Source organism: Haliotis rubra, unplaced genomic scaffold (genome assembly GCF_003918875.1).
Source record: "Haliotis rubra isolate DU_JTF1 unplaced genomic scaffold, ASM391887v1 Scf563, whole genome shotgun sequence".
In the NCBI taxonomy this organism is placed as follows: Eukaryota; Metazoa; Mollusca; class Gastropoda; order Lepetellida; family Haliotidae; genus Haliotis; species Haliotis rubra.
Genome location: NW_025767261.1, coordinates 94,219 through 118,481, shown reverse-complemented (window position 1 = coordinate 118,481; position 24,263 = coordinate 94,219). Strand labels below are relative to the sequence as shown.

The window sequence follows — 24,263 nt, the reverse complement described above, 5'->3', positions numbered from 1 at the left end:
GCGATACAAACCCGGAAACAAATATATTCAAGAAAGCCCATGCAAGTCTAGAATACGTGGCAAGTCTAGATTTGAAAATGAAGAAAGACTCTTAGCTCCTTTTCATTATATTTTATGATTATTTTCTTATAAACAGTTTTTTTCTGTAAAATATGTTCATTTCAGAGACGAGATGTTAGTCTATATGTGGCCACACTCAACAATATTCCAGCTTTGTAGGCCTAGACTAGACACATCATGACGAACATGATAACGTGACCATCGATGTACGACATTAGGATACGATGACATTCAGCCACGTCAGAGGTCAAGACAACACAATTATGTTTGTTGATTCTTAGGAATGTGCTGGAACCAAATCATAACAGTATTGAAGTATCGCAAACTACGAAGCTTCAATATCAGATTCTTGTGGGTACAGTAATACTTTAACCACTTAATCGATCAATCTGTATTCAGTACTTAAAAAGGTCACGCTCATAGTGTTCTACTGCAGATGAACCACCCATCAGAACAAAACAAAACATTCTGAATTAAAGATTTATAAATATGACAGCATCATATATTTTACACATATATCAACAAGCAATATCATTAATCAATCTGCTATAATGACAGCATCATATATTTTACACATATATCAACAAGCAATATCATCCATCAATCTGCTATAATGAAAATATTCTGGACATTGTTCAATCATGACGACAAAGTCTTTGAAATTTAAATCTGAGTATATCCACAAGCGATGTTGACCCAGTCTCGATGCTCAGGTCAAACATAGATATAATGTACAGGGAGGGAACTCTTCTCCAACGGCGACATATATTATATACAAGATAGGAAATAACAAATACCTAAAATCAAACACATTCTTTATATGTATGGATTTGGCTATCTTTGGGAGGAACAATGTGTAGTTAATGTTAGAAATTCTATGTCGGTGTTTGCATAATACTTAAAACTCTCTTATGAGCAGGATTGGCATGCAACCCTCTATAGCACCTCTACCTATATCTCTTTTAAATCATCATTTGGCTAGAATTGTATATAAAAAAATCACTATTTCAAACTTCAGGGCCGCGTTTGCTCAATTTAGAGTTTGAAACTATATTAAAGAAACTAAAGTTGACGGATCATGCCTTGTATGCAAAGAACGATATATTGAAGACGAATACCATTTTTTATCAGTATGTAATGTATTCTAACATCTAAGATCTCTATTTTGCCAAATAAATACTATTTGAATCCTACTGTACATAAATTTAATGTTTTAATGTCAGATGTAAATCCAGAAACTAGCAGTGTATGTATGTAATGATAAGCGACATAGATAGTCATTTGTACATACTGTAACATAACTGAACCGTATGCTATTTGTTTATATTGCATATTCTATCTCATAATCAACTGTAAATGTAGAATCGGCCTGTGGCCTCCACTACAAGAAATAAAGATTGATTGATTAACAAACATAAAATATCATCGATAATACTTTTATCCTGAAATACGTATTTCCAAAATCTAGAATCGCTTCCTATTGAACGTGTTCCATTTGATTATAACATCTCGTATCACAAGTTTCTACTGGTCTGAATCACATCTTGCATCACGTTCAATTTGTCAGAAGCACAACAATATCACATACTTAGTTTGTCAGAGGAACATCCAGTATCTAGCGTTTCTATTGGTCAGAGGAACATTTTGTGTCACGTGTTTCCATTGGTCAGAGGAAAACAGTTTGTGTCACGTGTTTCATTGGTCAGGAGAACAGTTTGTGTCACGTGTTTCCATTGGTCAGAGGAACATTTTGTGTCACGTGTTTCCACTGGTCAGGGGAAACAGTTTGTGTAATGTGTTTACATTGGTCAGGAGAACATATTGTATCATGTGTTTCCAGTTGTTAGAGGAACATCTTGGATAATGATTCCAGTTGTCAGAGGAACATCTTGTATAATGTGTTTCCAGTTGTTAGAGGAACATCTTGCACCATGTGTTTCCAGTTGTTAGAGGAACATCTTGTATCATGTAATTCTAGTTGTCAGAGGAACATCTTGTATCATGTGTTTCCAGTTGTTAGGGGAACATGTGTTTCTACATGTCATCTTGTTTCTCGTATTTATATTTGTCAGAGGCACACATTTATTATGTGTGAATTTGCTAACGAATAACGACTGTTTGACCTATGACCAACACAACACGTCACACATCTGACCTGGTTGCACCCCATGTGACATCTAGCACTGTGACATGTATCCAAGTCATGACAAGTGACATCCCCAAGGTTTTATATGGCAATAGCTAAATGACACTGAACACAAAAGAATACTGGAATATTGTTGAATGAATGCAAACACTGCATGCAGTTGAAGCACATAGTTACCCTTGATATCATATTCTGACAGGACATAATATCATAGTTCACAGTAACCTTACCATTTTGTCTCCGTTATTTATGCACTTTCGTTCGAAAATAAGAAAACAGGACACATTATGACCTCGGACGATGCCATACACACTCACGCTGTTAGCAGCTTGCATTAGCTTGTCCTTGTAAGTGTGTTGCTGAAGCACCTGTGATGTGAAGAGCACCAGGTAACATGTTCCGATCACTGAAATAGCAAGTGGTTTCAATTCGTTGTCCATTGTCTGTACAAAGGAACCGTCTTGTTGACAACTCATAACCTGTCCCCTCCATTGAAAGACGGGTCCATGTACTTCCCTCGTGGTACATAGTCCCCATTGGGCCGAGAGATACTTTCAAGGTCAAACGAATTCATCTTATCCTGGTATTGGTGGGCTTTTGCGCTGAAATCAGAATAACACAGTTGAAGCCATATATCACAACGCACAACCCTTTGCCACAATGATAGATAGCACATGATGATTTGACAAACATAAACCAGACAGCGTGGTACCCGTGGTACCATGCAGGATAAGATGATATCATGAATACAATGTGTTGACCGTATTGACATGGGACCAGCTACCTGTAGAATGATGAACTTCTTTACTCTGTGAAAGGCGACATTTCGACATAGATTCCAATGTTGTCAAGCAATTGATGAATCTATGTCGCCGTTCCCAGGATAAAGAAGTTGTACATCCATAATATGTATAATCAATCTCCATCACTCCTAAACATGTAGAAAATAATGTATGCAACATTTCATCAATGCATTCATGACAGATAATGCACACATTACCCCCGAGTTACCCCTAATCGCTGTCCGACACTAATATACCCCTAATCGCTGTCCGACACTAATATACCCCTAATCGCTGTCCGACACTAATATACCCCTAATGACTGTCCAACACTAATATACCCCTACTCGCTGGTCAACATTAAGATACCCCTAATTACTGTCCAACACTAATATACCCCTACTCGCTGGTCAACACTAATATACCCCTAATCGCTGGTCAACACTAAGATATCCCTAATCGCTGGTCAACATTAATATACCCCTAATCGCTGGTCAACACTAATATACCCCTAATGACTGTCCGACACTAAGATACCCCTACTCACTAACCGACCTTCACCAACACATATTTGCGTGCATGCGCCGAATTATTGTTAGCTGGTATAGGTGATATTGGGAGTTAGTATGCGACATTAAATACTCGTATATGGCTGTCTGTGTGGTTGATACTCTGTGCACCCTTTGACGTGTTTGTAAGTGGTCGAATTGGTCGGAAAGGGATATTACTTTATAAACAGGTGATATTGTGTTGATATTATAAGGTGCGGGCTCTGCATTGTTATAAAACCAAAAGAGAATATGCACATTTAAAGCAACTATGACTGCTTATGTTGTTTAAAATGAACACTGACACTTTTGTATACTATTTGAAACAATAATGATCAATTACGTTTAACTGCTGTAGGTATATTGACACGATTGGCTTTGTTCACACTTGGTTCTGGAAGCCTGATGCCATCACGTGGTTTTTGTGTTACCGTTATACTGAATGGCGTTGCATGAAAGATGAAGACGTGGTAACTGAGGATTTAAAATCGTAACATAATTTTCAGAGTTGATGCTTATGTGACAAATATTTTGTTAATGTATTTGAGAACTAAACTGAAGGAAGCATGTCTTGTGAGAATGCGAGAACTGGGGTTATCACTGGCAAGAGGTGAGCAGAACATGGCAGGTGACTAACATTTGGCAATCTCCATTATGTGAGGGGAAAAGATGGGGAAGGGGCACTCTGGTCTGCTGAGGCTCTGCCATGTCACACTGTTAATAATTGTCACAGTTGATAATTAGATTAGTAGTAACATAACGATATAACGTCTAACAGTTTGGTGTAGTGGTAATTAATAGCTGATCTCCAGGCGAATCCAGTAACATCAAACATGAACAACCATAGGAACCTTTAAGACAGACATAACATCTCTGAACAGGCGGGATTCTTAAATGATGTCCCCAAATGCTTGAAAAATATAATAATTGTATTGAGGATATGGCTCAAAGCCAACTGGGTATCTGGAAGACAATGACCGAGAAAGAAGAAAAAATGTCTGGGAGCTTTGCGAAAAGGTCTTCTGTATCTGCACCAGAGGTCAGAGTATCTATGGACAGCCTGACCAATCCCGCAGTCCGATCATCTTGACGACATGCAACAAAAATAACAGATTCCCATTTCCAACTTGTAAAAGCTTGTCTGTTAATTTTGAAGCATGGGGTAACAGACTGTTTCAAGATAGTCAAGATAGATATCGTAAGTAAGGGTCCTAACATATATTCCATTCCTTTTGCCTAGTGTGTTTAAGTAATCTCAGCGTCACAGCATTAAGAGTAATTAAAACACGTCAATGTTGTTTTGAGGGTTGACCTGACGGAAGTCGCCTGAAGGTGTTGTGTTGATATATATAGCCGGGTTATAGAATACCTTCTCTGGACTAATCACTGAACTAAAACCTGTACGCGTCTTTGTCCAAATGATATATTTTCAGAAGTTCATGATTATCTTTTATTTTCACTTTTGTCGTGGTGGTTCTGAAATCAGATAAAGTTTATCGTGCAACTGCAACGTCAATGCATGTTTATATGTCAGCTTACACAAGCCAAGTATATAGTTACTGAATTAGAAAACAGACATACAGTTGCCATGTTTCTTGGACAATCGACTGAAACAGACAAGGAAACGAAACAAAGATGCTTGAAATACACATTTGTGGGTTCCGAGACAAAAGGATAGAGATATTGTATGAAGGTGAAAGGTCTCACTGAGGTGGGGAGGTCTGGTGTAGTGCGTTAAGAGTTGGTCATTTTCAGTCACGCCATGGATCTTTCAAACTACACTACCCCTGATGATAATAATAAATGCATATTTATAATGCGCCTATTCCACATCATAATGCATGCTCAAAGCGCTACAGACTATTTCACTACTGGACATATTCTCTGCATGCTGTTATTTGTAGTTGACACACTCCGCCATATCTTTAGCCGTGGATGAGAAAAACGTAAACATGATAACCTTCCACAATCATGACTTTTTCTTGAATTTGCTCGTTATGTTGTCTCTAAGCGATTTGGTTTTTCTCAAACTACCGGAGTCTTTGAACACAACATGCTCATATGAGTGACACCATCGGTCGCTGACTTTGTTGACACAAGTCATCGGTTCCCAATTGTTTTGATCACTGGATTGCCTGATCCAGACTCGATTATTTACAAACCGTCGTGAAATAGCTGGAATATTGCTGAGTGCGGCGTAAAACTAAACTCACTCACTCACCATTTTGGTAGTAACATGCTGGGAGTAGTCGAGGCAGCAAATAGAACTATTTCAGTCAGTTCAACGCATAAAATGTTGTTTCGTTTATGATATACCAGAACAAGATAATTAAATGCGAGTATGGAGTCCAAAAGTGGCCCTAAGCCCATAGTCCAGGTCTCTGGGCGACATCCATCTACCCTTACGCCTACCTTTAACTCTACCACCATCCCAGCGAAATCATATCCTACCAGATCTTCCCTGTTTAAGTGCAACAAACTCCACCTGAACTTACACTTGCCCTTAGCTAAAACTCTCTAACATTTGACAACTCATTAGCTTAGCTAAACACAGTCTCACATTTGACAACGCATGGGCTCAGCTAAACACAAACAAGAGAAGGCAAATGTCGGACAGAAGCCCTCTACTTACTCTTTTCTACAGTTCCACAGACAGCAGGCGACGATGATGATGATGAGGAACACTCCGATGGCGATGATTGCGGCGATCAGCCCAATGTACAAACCGCCTCTCTCCAGTGTGAATGAAGAACTACTTCCTGCTCAACACACAATTTGTCACATGTCAGAACAATATGCAACTTGTCAAACCAAACATATGTCACTTGTCAAAACAATCAAACGCCACGTGTTACAATAACAATATGCCACGTGTCAAAACAACATGAGTTGTCACCATAAGAATATGCTACGTGTCAAACCAACACTAGTTGTCACCATAAGAATATGTTACGTGTCAAACCAGTACTGTGTCCCGTGTAAAAACACCATTCTGACAGACCACTGTTACGAAACGTGCGCGAAATGTTCGTTTTTTATGCCTGGCAAAGTATCAACCGGACACTATTCTAGCGCCATGTTCATCGAAAAATTAGCAACATAAACCATTGGAGTCTGAGGTGTCTTAATCTCCACATCAAGCGACATTAGCCCCTCACCTGTCGACGGACAGTCCTCAAGTCCGCAGTTGACCACTTTAGATTCATACGGATGGACTGTACAAGGGCGCCCTCCATACCTCGGTTCTGGATTTGAGCAGTTTCGGTGTCTGTCCACAGTTCTCGTGGCACTCTTACCGCAAGTCTCCGTGCAGGATTGGTTGACCCATGCAGCCCAATCAGTCATTCCACCATCAACTGCAAATAGTTGTCAACATCGTTTAAAGTGTATAAGATGTTATATTTAGGATTACACTTCCTCCGTAAGTGACATCTCAGTGGCATTGTGTAATCATAACTTTCGGCCATGTGGGTTCTACTACTTGCCAGACTTCCATTTTTGTTGAAGCCGCATCGGCGGAGTGGGTTACATCACTGACTTTGTGAGCTGGCGTTTTGGTGCCTGACTCGGAGTGTGGGTTCAAATCCCAGATGGGACTCAACCCCCAAAAGTACTAGAATGTGTACTTTACTGATTAAGTGTAATCCCAAATGTACTACCCATCAAAAGTTTAGACTCACTAGTGTAAATGTAGCCACTTACTCCGGTCAACAGTTCTAAAGTTAGGAGATAAACGTACTGTGTTTGGAAATTAGATGAATGTTAGACCGAATTGATAGTCTCTAAATTTCATTTGAAGCCGAACGCGTAGTTTATATGATATGTACATCAGCACCTAAGTGCCGTGTTACTGTACCCCTTGGCCACACTATAATGGAATCGTCTGACCTACTTATTTTCTTGTAGTTGTTGACAGCGCAACAGTTAGAAATGGCGGACGAGCCAGTGTTTACATTTTGAGAAAGGTTGAATTTTGAAGTGACAGTGGAAAATACTTGACTGACTGTCGAATCTGAACCCTGCAGAATCGAAGAATAGATCCTTTTCTGAATAACCTACGACCTGTAACTCATCAATGACTGTTGATTTTTATGACCGGCGAGTGTCGATCATGATTTCACGCACGTGCCTCCATCCCGGCATGCAACGAAAGAGTGACAGTGCTGCTTTTTGTACATGCGACTAACTTGGGATTCCTTGGAACATTGTTCTCATCATCTGGGACTGGATTGTGGCCAACCTTTCTACAAAGTGTACGAACATAGCAGTGACAGCCTTGCTGGGAAGGTGGCAGAGAGAGGAATTCTCGTGGTTCAATTTTTGACATTTTGAACGATGCAACGGGACATGATGGAGTATGAGTGGCATAAATTTGGTGTTATGCCTGACCGTTATCGTGCAAATTTCCCATTCTAAACGGAAACAAATATACCATTTACCAGGTAGGCAAATGTTTACGAACGTTTTGCTGCACAAATAGGGATAGATTAGGTTTTCTGATTTATATGTTAGATATTGTTTGTTTATGTTTGGGGCTGTGTATTGTAATTGAGTTTGAATATTTTTATAATAGAAGGTAATAATTATGATAGTGAGGTTACCTAATAATTGTGGAGGAGAAATCGTACAATTATATTTTTCGAGTTTTAATAAATGTTTTATCAGCATTTCCATCACGTCTGTTGTGTTGATATTAGTCATGTTGGTGGCCAAGCTGAAGTAGTGCGGCAGTGATGTATACGTGCGCAGTGAAGTGCCGTGAAATCAGACGCATTGTCAATCCAAATTTGATACCGTCTGATTTTTTGATTGACCAATCAAATTCGAGCATTTCACGTAGCCATGGTAGAATAGATTATAAATATTCCATACAGTTTAAAGGTACTGTTTACACATGAACTGATGTATTGTAAAACGAATTCGTAACGTTGAAAAGATTATTGTCATTAGTTCAATAAATGATGAAACTCAGTGAAAATTGGCGAATTCTTAACAAAACTTTACACCAAAACGCAGCTGTTCACATGCACGATATTTGCACCGACTTTTCAGCAATTTGATGCATGATCCACGTGCAGTTAATTTGCATAAGGTTTGCGCAGTTGGTTCCCCAAGTTGGTGGAAAAATTCATCTTCGATGTAACCATATATATATATGCATTATATATAATGAGCGCTTTAAGTGAGTCTAAACTTTTGATGGGTAGTATATGTTACATTTGATCACTTTCTAAATGGCATCTTGCTATCTACTCTAACTGGGTAGGTTGTTTACCTACTTTTAATTTTTAGTATAAAAGTCTATTTTCTCACAGTACCTGTCTAGTATCGCGCCTGTACATTTCACCGTACATGTATTACCTATACGTACTACTTTACACTTCACCGTACATGTATTACCTATACGTACTACTTTACACTTCACCGTACATGTATTACCTATACGTACTACTTTACACTTCACCGTACATGTATTACCTATACGTTCTACTTTACACTTCACCGTACATGTATTACCTATACGTACTACTTTACACTTCACCGTACATGTATTACCTATACGTACTACTTTATACCTCACCGTACATGTATTACCTATACGTACTACTTAACACTTCACCGTACATGTATTACCTATACGTACTACTTTACACTTCACCGTACATGTATTACCTATACGTACTACTTTACACTTCACCGTACATGTATTACCTATACGTACTACATTACACTTCACCGTACATGTATTACATATACGTACTACTTAACACTTCACCGTACATGTATTACCTATACGTACTCCTTTACACCTCACCGTAGATGTATTACCTATACGTACTACTTTACACTTCACCGTACATGTATTAGCTATACGTACTACATTACACTTCACCGTACATGTATTACCTATACGTACTACTTTACACTTCACCGTACATGTATTACCTATACGTACTACTTTATACTTCACCGTACATGTATTACCTATACGTTCTACTTTACACTTCACCGTACATGTATTACCTATACGTACTACTTTACACTTCACCGTACATGTATTACCTATACGTACTACTTTACACTCCACCGTACATGTATTACCTATACGTACTACTTTACACTTCACCGTACATGTATTACCTATACGTACTACTTTACACTTCACCGTACATGTATTAGCTATACGTACTACTTTACATTTCACCGTACATGTATTACCTATACGTAGTACTTGATGGTTAACTAACTTGCAGGGGCGGTGGGGTAGCCTAGTGGTTAAAGCGTTGGCTCGTCACACCGAAGACCCGGGTTCGAATCCCCACATGGGTACAATGTGTGAAGCCCATTTCTGGTGTCCCCCGCCGTGATGTTGCTGGAATATTGCTAAAAGTGGCGTAAAACCATACTCAGTCAGTCAGTAACTTACCTGCGCATGTGGCCATTACACACGACGTTGTCCTCGTCTCTGAAGACGGTGGAGCACATTGCAGACCTCCGTTCTGTGGTCTAGGATTCGTGCACGAGCGAGTTCTAGTGTCTGTCTGTGTTCCCTGATCGCATGGGCCCAAGCACGACCCCCCGACCCAGCCGCTCCACTGGGTGTATCCCCCACTCACTGAAATTTGAAATAAACTGAAGATTGAATTCACACTTCATCCTCCATAGCATATCTGGTGTCTATCATCTGCCTGCAAGGCCCAGTGGACCAATAGTGATGACTGGATCATGGTAAATCAGTGATGACACCGGGTGTTCGTGGAATGGGTAAGTATGTACTGTATTTTGACAGCATTTACGTACACTGTGTTGTTGTGGGTTGGTTGGTTTTTAACGTCTCACTCAGCAATATTCCAGCTATAGGGCGGCTGTCAAATACTTGACTCTGGACCATACAATCCAGTGATCAACAGCATGAGCATCGATCTAAGCATTGAGATATTATGACATGTGTCAACCAAGTCAGCGAGCCTGACCTCACGACCCCGTTAGTCGCCTCTTACGACAAGCTTGGGTTGTTGAAGACCAATTCTAACCCGGATGTTCACGGGTTCTGTGCCGTTGTGATAGTACAGCCCACCTGTGGTGATGCTGTAGTGTATTCCACTGTTACATGTCAACGTGAATTGTATTGTGACAGATTCACCTCCATTTTAGTCAAACTCTACATGTCAACGTAGACTGTATTGTGACAGATTCACCTCCATTTTAGTCAAACTCTACATGTCAACGTGAATTGTATTATGACAGATTCACCTCCATTTTAGTCAAACTCTACATGTCAACGTGAATTGTATTGTGACAGCTTAACTTCCATTTTAGTCAAACTCTACATGTCAACGTGAATTGTATTGTGACAGCTTAACTTCCATTTTAGTCAAACTCTACATGTCAACCTGAATTGTATTGTGACAGCTTAACCTCCATTTTAGTCAAAGTCTACATGTCAACGTGAATTGTATTGTGACAGCTTAACCTCCATTTTAGTCAAACTCTACATGTCAACGTGAATTGTATTGTGACAGCTTAACTTCCATTTTAGTCAAACTCTACATGTCAACGTGAATTGTATTGTGACAGATTCACCTCCATTTTAGTCAAACTCTACATGTCAACGTGAATTGTATTGTGACAGATTCACCTCCATTTTAGTCAAACTCTACATGTCAACGTGAATTGTATTGTGACAGCTTAACCTCCATTTTAGTCAAACTCTACATGTCAACGTGAATTGTATTGTGACAGCTTAACCTCCATTTTAGTCAAACTCTACCTGTCAACGTGAATTGTATTGTGACAGCTTAACCTCCATTTTAGTCAAACTCTACATGTCAACGTGAACTGTATTGTGACAATTTAGACTACATTTACATAAAGAGGTGAACTGTATTGTGACAGTTTAGACTACATTTACATATAGAGGTGAACTGTATTGTGACAGTTTAGACTACAGTTACATATAGAGGTGAACTGTATTGTGACAGTTTACATTCATGTGTTAAGGTAACTGGTATTGCTGTAGTTAACCCCACCTGTACACGTCCTGTTACAAGGGGATGTTCTCGTGTCTGTCGTCGGCCCTGAGCAATGCTGACCTCCGTTCTGAGGCACAGGATTAGTGCACGTGCGGTTTCTTGTATCCGTCGTCAACCCGTTGCCGCAAGAGACTGAACACTGACCACTCGTCCACGTGGCCCATTCACTGAAGCCGCCATCGACTGCAACAACGTTCAACATCATCGTATCAAAGTAACCAATCACAGCAGATATCACACAAGCGCATGGTAGTTGTGATTGTTTAGTATTGCTAGGGCTAGATATTATAGTTTGTATACGTAGCTGATTGTTTAGTAATGCCAGGGCTAGATATTATAGTTTGTATACGTAGCTGATTGTTTAGTAATGCCAGGGCTAGATATTATAGTTTGTATACGTAGCTTACTGTAGGGGTGTAGCCGTATTTCACTTAATGTCAACGCGTAAGATGAATTTTGAATCACTTACGAACTAAAAATTGGGAGATATACCCGAGGAAAATATTAAATCCAGAACTATTTCACGGTATCTGAAAAGCGGTGGCTATATAATAAAATCAGGTAGTTATATGCGTACCAGGGACAGTGGACCGAAGTGTGAGCGCAGCCGTTGTCGTCTCGCCGTTTACGACGAATGAATAGTTGCCTACGTCAGACGCCTCCACATCTGAGATCGTCAATTTCTGGGTCTTCCCAATAGATTCGATTAGCGTTTTGGATGAATTAGTCAGTGTGATTCCATTCCTTTGCCAGTACCCCACAGCGTTGTCTTGGCTCAAGACTGCTTCAAAGACAACAGACCCACCAGGACCGGCTGACTGACTCTGTAATTGGGACTGAATAGCTGCAACATACAGATCTTCACATGTACATACCAGTTTTACATTTAACTCGTTCTTAAGATTAGAATTGACCGAGTAGTCCCTGCTTGTCGTTAGAGGCAACTAACAGGATCGTATGGTCAAACACGCTGGATTAGTTGACACATGTCATCGTATCCCAATTGCGTAGATCATCGCTCATGCTGTGGATCACCGGATTGTTTTGTCCAAACTGGTATATTTACAGACCGCCGTCATCTAACTGGGTACGGCGTAAAACTCACTCACTCACTCATGTATATGACGATAATTAAGGGTGGCACCATTACAATTTTTACAATCAATTTTATAATATTCAAAACATTGTCTTAACTCACCACCACACACTGGTAAGTTACAGTTTTCTACTGAGGTTTGCTGGGTGTCGCCCGTACAAGCACTTCCCCCGAACGACGGGGCTGGGTTGGTGCAGGTGCGTGTACGGACTAGAGTCTTCGTGAGGCTAGGGCCACATGTTTCGCTGCACGGTCGTGTTGTGGTCCACATGCTCCACTGTGTGAAGCCGCCATTAACTGGACAACAAGCAAGTTGTTACCACATAAAACTAACTCAATTATTTCTTGCAGCCTGAACTGCACGTCAGATGCCCCTATATGTCATAGATGTAATATATTACATGTTGTATATTTATGCATATTATATTTTATTTCTGAATCCTTCTATCAGTTAAATTCTCAGAATAACCTAGAACGAGTTTACAAAGAGAACCCAAAGACGTCACAGGTCCAATTATACACATCAAAGTAGAAAATTGTCTCACTCTGATTTTGTTATTTATTTTATCACATGAACGCTCTTTGTTTAGAGTAAAAGTAAAATATCGAATTCGACAAAATGGTTCAAATGTGACGTCGCATTGCTTCGATTTAATGTATGTTTTTAATATTATTGATTGTTTTTTTACTGGCGACAAAATAGCAATGCGACAATGTCCCTTCGATGATTCCATATTTCGGTGGAGGGATAGGATATACGTGTGTAACTGAAATATTTGGTTTAACTTTTCTTGGTGCGTTGACATGAGTCTGCATATTCTTAAAGAATTGACAATTTTCACTCACCTGGACAAAAACTGTCCATACAAATAATTCTCTGGCTCTGTTCTAACGTCTCCGTGCAGGTGTTGCCAGTGTTGCATGTTCTGTAGCGTTTTTGCGTGTGGTAGACGGCACGGCCGCAAGTGGCGGGGCAGGGGGGGTCGTTCCAGTTGCCCCAATCAGACACTCCACCACCAACTGTAACGACCAGAAATGTCAAGGTCAAATTACGTAATCCTGCTCTGTTGATGATTCAGAAGCTAATCCAGGCAGATCCTCCTGTCACAAAGCACTAAGGTGATCGTAAGTCACTAAGATAACCTTAGTGCAATGTTAAAGAATGGGAGTTAAGGTTAACCTTAGTAAAGGTTTGCTTCGTGATAGGAGCCCCTGGTCTGTAGCTTATGAAGATTCCTCCCATGGAATCCTTGATGGCAATGTACTGTAAATCAGACAAGACTGTAATCTTTGGTAACCTTGTGGTTGAAGCGCCCTCTCGCCACACTTAACCCACCTGGGTATAACATGTCAAGGCCATTTCTGGTGCCCCCCGCCGTGATATGGTTCGAATATTGCTACAAACGGCGTAAAATCATACTCACAGAAAATATTGATCTGTTGAATACATGTTTTACTGCAGGGCAATATTGCACTTCCAATCTGACAGTCTACATTGTATGCCACTTGAGCGGAACTTCCATGACAGAAGGCAGTCTGACATACAACATATGTTATATTTGGGATTACACTTTCTCCGTAAAGTACCGATTCTAATACTTTTGTTAGGTTGAGTCCATCCGGGATTCGAACCCTCACTCTCAGGCAAGTAATCACCAGCACACAAAGTCAGTCATCTAACCCACTCAGCTAGAGCAGCTTTCACAAATATATGTTAGATGAGTGGATATTTTATAATGAAGTATGGATAACAGGTCACTGGCGCACATACCACCCGTCGACGGCCCACACTCAACATCACGAGAGTCTCCGGGGTTTCATATATACAGACGTGCAGTTACGGGGGTGTCTCATAATTGTCACCAAAACTAATTCCATAGAGTTAATATAATGAAGATGAAATCATTCCGTACTTACCACAGGTAGCTGATCCACACTGTTCGGTCTGACGTTGACTGTTAACACCAGGACAGGTAGATCCACCATTGCTGGGAGCTGGGTTAGTACAGGTCCTGGATCTGGTGACGTTACGACTGGCTGTAGGACCACACGTGGCAGGACAGGAGGGACCACTCCATGGTGACCACTCCCCCCAGTTCCCGTTTACTGCTGTGTCTGAAACAGTACATGATCTTAAATGTACATGAAATTAAGCATAAACACAATCCTGTTATGAACAAAGACTTTATAATTCAAAGAACTATGATATTCCTACAAAAGGATTACAATAGTTACCAACTACAACTATCCAACAAACCTTATCTACAAAAGTAAAAGACAGTAATCAAGTTGAACGACTGATATGTGTGTGGATACACCTGATGTAGCTTTACACTACTCTTCGTTCTGAATCTGAGTGTGGTCAGTGAGTGTGGTCAGTGAGTGTGGTCAGTGAGTACTTTAGGTAGTAAGTCAATCAGTCAGTCAGCTCGTCAGTGATGCATGGTACAGCTTACTCTATGTCAGTTGTAACATGGCATAACCGTTATGTGGACAAATAGCCAAAGTCCAAAATAATGTCGGTGTACATACCACAGGTAGCTGGTCCACACTCTCGGGTTTCAGTTTGGCTATTTTGACCAGGACAGGGAGCGCCACCATTGCTGGGAGCTGGGTTAGTACAGGTCCTGGATCTGGTAACGTCGCGTCTGGCTGTAGGACCACACGTGGCAGGACAGGAGGGACCACTCCACTGTGTCCACTCCCCCCAGTTCCCGTTTACTGCTGTGTCTGAAACAGTACATGATCTTAAATGTACATGAAATTAAGCATAAACACAATCCTGTTATGAACAAAGACTTTATAATTCAAAGAACTATGATATTCCTACAAGAGGATTACAATAGTTACCAACTACAACTTCCCAACAAACCTTATCTATAAAGGTAACAGACAGTAATCAAGTTGAACGACTGATATGTGTGTGGATACACCAGATGTAGCTTTACACTACTTTTCGTTCTGAAGTTGAGTGTGGTCATTGAGTACTTTAGGTAGTAGGTCAATCAGTCAGTCAGCTCGTCAGTGATGCATGGTACAGGTTACTCTATGTCAGTTGTAACGTGGCATAACCGTTATGTGGACAAATAACCAAAGTCCAAAATAAAGTCGGTGTACATACCACAGGTAGCTGGTCCACACTGTCGGTTTTCAGTTTCGCTTCTTTGACCAGGACAGGAAGCGCCACCATTGCCGGGAGCTGGGTTAGAACAGGTCCTGGATCTGGTGACGTCTCGATTGGCTGTAGGACCACACGTGGCAGGACAGGAGGGACCACTCCACTGTGACCATTCCCCCCAGTTCCCGTTTACTGCTGTGTCTGAAACAGTACATGAACTTATGCGTTCAGGGCAACAAATCCTTTATGACAACACGATATTGGCAGGAACACAACTCTTCACGTCTAAGTGCAGCGCTTGACATCATTGGCAGCTGTTGAGTAAGATTCCGACATGTGGTTTTGAAGATAGTTTGTAATGAAAAATCAGATTTTAATCAGACTTTGTGGTGGCGTGTGGTCCTGTGCGTAGAGCTCAGGTCACTAATCAGATGAAGTCCCTACATGTGTGACCGTGTTTGGCAGCTTGACTCCTGAGAGTTTCTAGGACTTCAGTCCTGCCCCAACGAAGCATTCATGTGATACATGTGGTCTCACCTTAGGCAAGTGAGTTTGTTCAAAATTGCCTCTGTATATTCAGCAGAAAATGGGTACCTGTTGGAATAAAGTCATGTGACGATAACCTTCTGGCGCTTAAGAGGCAGCTTGGGTTATTTGGGGTAATAGTAACACAGAGCATGCATTGTGCATGGAGAAATGCGCATGACAAATGGACTATTGTTATTATTATTTTTCATCAAGTTGAATGAAAGGCTATTCGTCTTTCAAGTAAATTATACAATCATTAAAATGATAACAGCAATGATCACAGCACTAAGACACGGTCATATTACAGAAGGAGCTTCGAGAGTACTCAACACATATCACTTGCATCTGCCTGCTCTCTGTCTCTCTTTTGACAACATCGTTCTGTGTTCAGTTTCACTTTTATTCTGTCAAGGTAAATACCAGGGAGATTTGGATGGTTCGCTGTTTACCTGATGTAACAGTGACAAAGGCTGTCGTCGTCTCCCCGCCGACAGTGAAGGTGTATTTGCCGCTGTCTGACACTTGGAGGCTACTGATGTACAGGTAGATGCTGCCAGTGTTTCCCATGTCAGAATTCGGGAATCAGTAGGAATGGCGCCATCGTTTTTCTGCCACACCCCTGTGAGACCCGTTTGTGTCAACTGGATCTGGAACACTAGCTGCTCCCCTACACGTTTTGTATCGTTCTGAAGCGGTGTGGATATTACAGAGGATCCTTCAAGAGAGAACATGAGGCAGTTAGAAATGTCACACATTGCTGAGACAAACTTACAGTTTAACGCTGTCCCGTTATCAACCATGGTTTGGCTATTCACCAAATTATCTTTGACATATAACTACGAAAAGATACAGTAACTATAAACAGTTCAATATGCATATGGTCGATTCCAATGAAAAGTGTACACAGCATGTTTGAGTTATAGTTCAGTAGGACGTATACTGTATTGATTGTTTTAGTGACATGTTTATCTGTACATAATTATATATGGTATATAGTAATAGTTCAAGCGTTTTGAACATGTGTGATGTGCTTTCTTTGAATACAAATGTCAGTTGAAACATTTGGTAAATAAAATTTCTGATGTAATGATTTTAGTTCAAGTTCTATACTTCTCATCAACCATTTAGACTCACTAGTGTAAATATAGCCACTTACTTTAGGCGACTGTTTTAAACTAAATTTTGCAAACTATTCCATACTGTTTAAAGGCACTGATTACACATGAACTGATGCATTGTAAAACAAATTCGTAACGTTCAAAAGATCATTGTCATGAGTTCAATAAATGATAAAAATCAGTGGAAATTGGCGAATTCTGAAAATTTACTTTACACCAAAACGCAGCTGTTCACATGTACGATATTTGCACATGCTTTTCAGCAATTTGATGCATGTTCTTCGTGCAATTCATCTGCATAAGGTTTGCAGTTGGTTCCCCAAGTTAGTGGAGAAATCAATCTTCGATGTGACCATATATATATATATATAAAATAAAGTGAGTGTTTTAAGTGAGCCTTAACTTTTGATGAGAAGTATATTTCCATCAGTTAAAATGACATTGCTACTTTCCGACATACACTGAGACAAAACAAAGAGAAAGCCTTAAACTGGTTGTAAACAACCTTCAATCACATGTCCTATGCATTTAGAAAACAATTTCCAAACTGTTCGAAGGTTTAATAAAGCAGCTACGATTTAGTTTGACATATATAAACATTTATGAAATACAAGGAATTACGTGATATTTGTTACCTACAAGTACATTTTTTTTATCTTCAACCCCAAATTTAGTTATTGATCATTTTCAAATTTGTTGTACTTACCGAAAGTTTCACCCGTTGTCTCTCAGATGAATAAGATAGATATGTAATAATGATTTGTTTGTGAAAAGAACGCTAAGTGGTGCTATCTCACTTACATCAAACAAAGGTACCAAAATGGTTCTATTTTCGTAAAGCTTTGGGTTATAAAACATGAAAGAAACCATGATATGGCTTCAGAGTTTCTACAGTCATAAACATATTGAGCATGCAGAACAACAGTGAATTTGGATGTTAGGCAACATATAACCCATCTAATCACAGGATATACAAGGTATGATGTTGGTATTTGTAGGTAATTTAGAAAATGAGCCCTCAATGTTACTATTAGAGATTAGTGATGGCAACTGATTTTCATAAGAGGTAAATATGTTGAATTTACACTGGTAAAAAGAATTACAAGCTGCAAGATATTCTATTTTGGACACCTTGTACCCAGCTGTGTACACATTTCGTTGGAATCGACCATATACATACGTGCATTTACAGGGGCGTCTCATCATAGTCATTAAAACCAATAGTTCCATAGAATTCATATTTAACCCATTCAACACCGGAGGCCGATTCATCGGCCAGGCAGTAGTCACGTCAAAAAAAGACATAATGTTAAAAAGCTACCTGACTTATGATTCATAGATTAAATCTATCACATTTCACAATGTCTGAAAACACTTATTAAATTTCAATTGATCATATATTATCGGCAGAATTAAAATTATAAACTATTTTTCGCAATGTTATTGACAACAACGAGTCTCGGACACATGCTTCGGCAGCGGGTCCACAATAATACTGTCAAAGTAACGATGTTTTGAGGAAATCATTAAATAAATTGAATAAACTAATGAACAAAATCAACAACAGCATTCATAAAAGTTGTCAAACGTACATATAAAATTACTATTTCCATCTTTTTGTGCGATCATGTAATGTAAGTCAAGTCACTGACAAGTGACATCTCGGCTCTCGCCGACTCAATCTTCACGCTCGGACACGATGTTTAATGCGAAAATATATGCTTGAAGCATTTTGGTCACAGGTCATAACCTAGCACGATACGTCCAATAAGTTCCATAAATTACGCATAGGTAGCGATTTCTTGCTTAATATGTTCAGAATAGCATTACTTTACCCAACACTTTCGTCTAAATCTAAAAGTTTTCGTTTACGAGGACGATATCCATTGCCGTAATATGACTGGTTGCCTCGGGTCACGTGTCTGATTTTGAGCAATCACGACCCTTAGAGCAGACTGTGTCATTAACGCGAAACGAAACCGAAATACACCGTACGGAAAAAACTTAACCAACGCGAAACGAAAGCGAAATAAATCGTACCGAAGCAAGACAAACTTAATCGGCGCGAAACGAGAGCGAAATATACCGTAACGAAGCGGAACGAACAAACCAACGCGAAACGGAAGCGAATTAAACCGAACCTCAGCCAAACGTACAGGCTGAGCTGAAGCGAAATGAACCAAAATTGAGTGAAGTAAACTCAAACTAATAAATCAAAATAAACCAAAGCTAAAATAAAATAAAATAAAACCAAAATCCCTAAACAATTAAGATGTTTAAAAGGTTGAAACTAACAAAATCAGCCAAATTAACAAGGTACCTAACAAATGGTTCAAAACAAAATATGTATAAGTATGAGTTCAAAACCAATGCACTTGTTAAATGCACAAGCACATGTATATATACATATATTTGCTTATACATAACATTTCTATCCTAACAGGAGATACTTACTAAATCATGTACATTGTGTCATTCACTGCCCATGCATTATTCCAGGTCATGACTTCATACTATAAAAGTCACCTTTTACAATGCACTAACAAACAATTTATTTGCAGGAAAAAGTATCTTTTTTGTAAGTATTCCACACAAACCAAAATAAGCTACACATATATTGTTTGCAGCAAGCTAACTCTCCTTTGTTTTAATTTTTTCATGTAAATCCTCATTAAGACATGGCCCAGATAAGCATCCAAGCATCCAGTAAAAGTGCCAACGAGATTAGTGCCAGTTGAAATAGGATTAGCAGGATTAAGTACTCCCGCTGTCTGGTCAATGAAGTTGTTTTTGTAGGACACACCCATTTTGTTATATTCTGTATTTCATTGGTTATTGTAGGTTACACCCATTTTTGTATCAGTCAACGAATCATAATCTCTTCCTTGTTTCAATTTTAGGTAAATGGTCACTATCTCTATTCGTTTGTCAGTAGGGTTTAGACACCCAACACAGGTCAGCTCTAGCCCTCAGCTCAGAGGGCTGTACCGACTCTCTGTGGCCACCCCATGTTATTCCGTTCTTGTAAATAAAAGTGTGATTAGCTTCTTGTGACTTCGGACTCTTTGCTGAGTTAATTCCCCAAGCAGACCAGCACGCCAGTTAGAAAAGGGTTTCCACCGGAACCATCGCTTGGACCCAAGACCCTTATCATAATAATTGGTATAAAAAGAAAAACAGGCATGTTATGACATGTCACAAATGGAAATAAAATCTCCATAGTTTTTGCTTCTTTCGTGGTTTATCTGGACATAATAAATGTAAGCTTGCATTTTCATTAAAAAATAAATTTATTTAAGTTGTAGTTGTATTATTTGAATTATATTATTAAAATAAACTTCATATTTATCAACAGTGGGATTAGATCTTTTAAATGGTGTATGAGATGTAGTAGTAATAACGTTTTACAAGCTTATAATTTCCTCCATAAACACAGGTTTTATCTATGACCTTAGAGTCTCTGGGAACTCGGTGTCATGGCAGTAAATGCCTCTGGTTGACTGGTGCTGAAAGAGTTAAAGACAAAATCATTCCGTACATACCACAGGTAGCTGGCCCACACTGTTCGGTCTGACGTTCACTGTTATCACCAGGACAGGAAGCACCACCATTGCTGGGAGCTGGGTTAGAACAGGTCCTGGATCTGGTGACGTTACGCCTGGCTGTAGGACCACACGTGGCAGGACAGGAGGGACCACTCCACTGTGACCACTCCCCCCAGGTCCCGTTTACTGCTGTGCCTGAAACTATTTAATTATGTTTTCTTTAATCACTGACCCTATATGGACGCTTCGCATTGAACGTCTTCAGGAATATCTCCGTATCATTGTGTCCTGCTTAGGTCCGTGGTCCGAATAAACTACTTTTTACACGTCATCTTGATAATTCTGCCACTTGTCAGACTGTGAAGTCATCGAAGATTGAGATACCATAGGCCCGTAGTTCAAAATACTTTTAAGATGTGGATGTTCCTTCAAACGGACAACGAGTGATATTTGAACAATTTGGTATTATCTAAAGATATGACATTTGAAATTTCCCTTAGAAAGTTCAAGAATTGATGTTTGGATAACAAGCTAACCTTGGAATGCATGTGTTTCTGAATTGAAGAAAGGTTTCGAAACAAGCACAAAATCATATTCATTTTCTAAAACTTTAAGAATTGCAGATATTGTTATACCTTTGAAAGATACCACTTTCAGTCATAAGAAGATTTTACTACAGTGTCTAGAATGGTGTTGACTGTAACAGTTACACAATATTCGAGAACAAATTGTCGTTTAAAAACTGAGTGGATACGGTATTTACTGTAAACCGGAAATATTCTGCGTCAGTTTATATTTTGCGAATTTGGCGTAGTTACTGTACTTACTGTTTTTGCACTTAACTATTAACATTTTCTGTAACAATTTTAAATTCATTGCAGTTTTTAAGGAACAGGCCTGACCTGGCGTTGAATGAGGTGTACCATTTTTATTTTCATTGATGAAGCTACATCGGAACATAGACCAGTAAACTAGAATAAACCTTCTTCATCCAGGTGTATGAGTTGAAAGGAGAGTGAGAGATTTCTTCAAGCATTATAGTTATAGTTATTGTTATAGTTAGTGGAAGGAAGGAAGTTTACCATTTTGCTTCCTGTTAATATGATTTCGATGACGCCAGGGTGCAGTTTAGTCAATCAACTATAAACGTGAGTGAGTTTTAAGCCTCTTTTGGCAATATTGCGGTGAACATAAAAATTGGCTTCTCAAAGTGTGCTCATTGGAGAGTTGAACCCAGCGAGCGCTTTAAACACTAGGCTACCAAACATCCTAGTCAACATTGTAAGAAAACGTTGAATCGGGTTTGAAGATTGAGATTTTGCGGCAAAATGATTAAACTGCTAAGAGAAGTGATGATGAATCGTCAATATTCACTGCATTATATCAAGCAAGTTTGATAATTAGTAAGATATTGTGTAAATCTGTATGATAAACATTCTCATGCCAGACAAACTAATTAATCTAAGCGTTCGAAGACATTTCAGGCAAGAGTCAGGCATTAATTTCGTCATATCTCAAAATACGAATTTGATAACATGTCATTTCATATCTTTATAAAAAAAGGATGCATAAACAAAAATATGATTGCAACATATATGTCATCTGCAATGTTAACAGTGTTGAAAGGCTGCTCCACTCGTAACAGTATCAACTTGTTTAGATCTGTGTGTAAGATATATACGCATGTTATTAGACAAGGTCAGCAACCGTCAACTCTATACTTTAAGTACATGTGTACCTGTTAACCATGCATTGGTCACCTCCCCACGAACAGTGAACGTATAGCGTCCGGAGTCCGATACCTGAGGGTTGGTGAGGAAGAGAACCTGGGTGGAACCAGGGGAGGAGATGTCGTATCCTGTGCCCCCAGTGATGATGACGCCATCACGCTGCCACGTCCCCGTGAGGCCTGGTTGGGTCACGGTGACCTGTAAGGCCACTGGCCGGCCCACTGGGATAGTTATGTTACGCAGGCCGAAGACAATAGTGCCTTTATATGTTAATAGTATTCGAAAGAAAATGTTAATAGTATTCGTATTTTTTTGAAGCAGTCAATAATTAAGACTTCAATACTATATTAAATATGTTAAAAGTTTAAATAACCATCAGCCTAATCTAATCGATGATCTTTGATCGAAGAAGGTTAATAAAGAAACTAGGACTGTAAAGGAAATATTTAGTATGATAAATGGATATGAGTGCCATACGTCCCACAGAGCGTACACGACAGACACTAGGAGGTATTTCAGGCTGCTCTACGCACACCTCAAATATGATGTTAGCGTGTTCTATCCTAATGATACTGGAGGTGACAAGAGTCACTGGTGAAACTAATCTAGGGTGCATCTTCTATCCTAATGATACTGACGTGACATGAGACATTACTGCAAGAATGGACGTTTCATGGGAGTCAAAAGAAACCGTATTCACAAATTAGTGTAGTCTGGAGTCATGAGTGAAGCTTGAACAGTTGGTGAATGGTTATTTACAGAGTATCTAGGTTTGAGTGAAAAAGGTTAAACTGTATTCTGGTCTTGTGACAGCAAGATATTTGATCAGACGAGCAAAAGCCTCAACCGCTGTGCTCCCCTGCGTACATACAGCACAAAGGGACGTTGGGGTAGCCTAGTGGTTAAAGCGTGCGCTCGTCACGCCGGAGACCCGGGTTCGATTCCCCACATGGGTACAATGTGTAAAACCCATTTCTAGTGTCCCCCGCCGTGATATTGCTGAAATATTGCTAAAAGCGGTGAAAAACTAAACTCACTCACTCACATACAGTACAAGACAGTACGCCAGCTCAACGCCTGGTATGTGTGTGAATACGCCACTGGTAGCTGCACCACACTGGGACTTTGAGTGTGATCAGTAGGGAAATCGAGAAGAAGTCAATCAGTTAGTCAGCGCGTAAATGATGCATGGTGCAGCTTACTCTATGTCAGTTGTAACATGGCATAAGCGTTATGTGGACAAATAGCCAACGTCCAAAATAATGGCGGTGTACATACCACAGGAAGATGGTCCACACACTTGAGATTCAGTTAGGCTATTTTGACCAGGACAGGGAGCGCCACCATTGCTGGGAGCTGGGTTAGAACAGGTCCTGGATCTGGTGACGTCACGACTGGCTGTAGGACCACACGTGGCAGGACAGGAGGGGACCACTCCATGGTGACCACTCCCCCCAGTTCCCATTGACTGCAACACCTACAAGGACAATGAAACCCTCTCAGTTGGTAATCCAATATCACTCTGGACCATCACAGAGAATAAACAGCATGGACGCTGA

The 24,263-nt window shown here is 39.8% G+C and overlaps 1 protein-coding gene across 32 annotated transcripts in view; it reads right to left on the bottom strand.

The window, feature by feature from the left end:
* Window positions 1-526: 526 nt before the first annotated feature.
* Window positions 527-24,263, bottom strand: part of LOC124254078 (A disintegrin and metalloproteinase with thrombospondin motifs adt-1-like) — a 51,964-nt gene continuing 28,227 nt past the window's right edge. For 5 of the 32 annotated variants that reach the window (XM_046687927.1, XM_046687926.1, XM_046687922.1 and 2 more), the window contains 14 exons: window positions 23,983-24,138; window positions 22,713-22,964; window positions 15,787-15,990; window positions 15,198-15,395; window positions 14,583-14,786; window positions 13,512-13,685; window positions 12,768-12,962; window positions 12,147-12,413; window positions 11,567-11,752; window positions 9,964-10,152; window positions 6,695-6,892; window positions 6,169-6,295; window positions 4,935-5,012; window positions 527-2,808 (listed from right to left, as the gene is read on the bottom strand). In XM_046687927.1, coding sequence (XP_046543883.1) covers window positions 2,679-2,808; window positions 4,935-5,012; window positions 6,169-6,295; window positions 6,695-6,892; window positions 9,964-10,152; window positions 11,567-11,752; window positions 12,147-12,413; window positions 12,768-12,962; window positions 13,512-13,685; window positions 14,583-14,786; window positions 15,198-15,395; window positions 15,787-15,990; window positions 22,713-22,964; window positions 23,983-24,138 — 2,558 coding nt within the window. In that variant the 3' untranslated portion in view covers window positions 527-2,678. The other 27 variants (XM_046687924.1, XM_046687936.1, XM_046687932.1 and 24 more) reach the window with 27 other exon arrangements.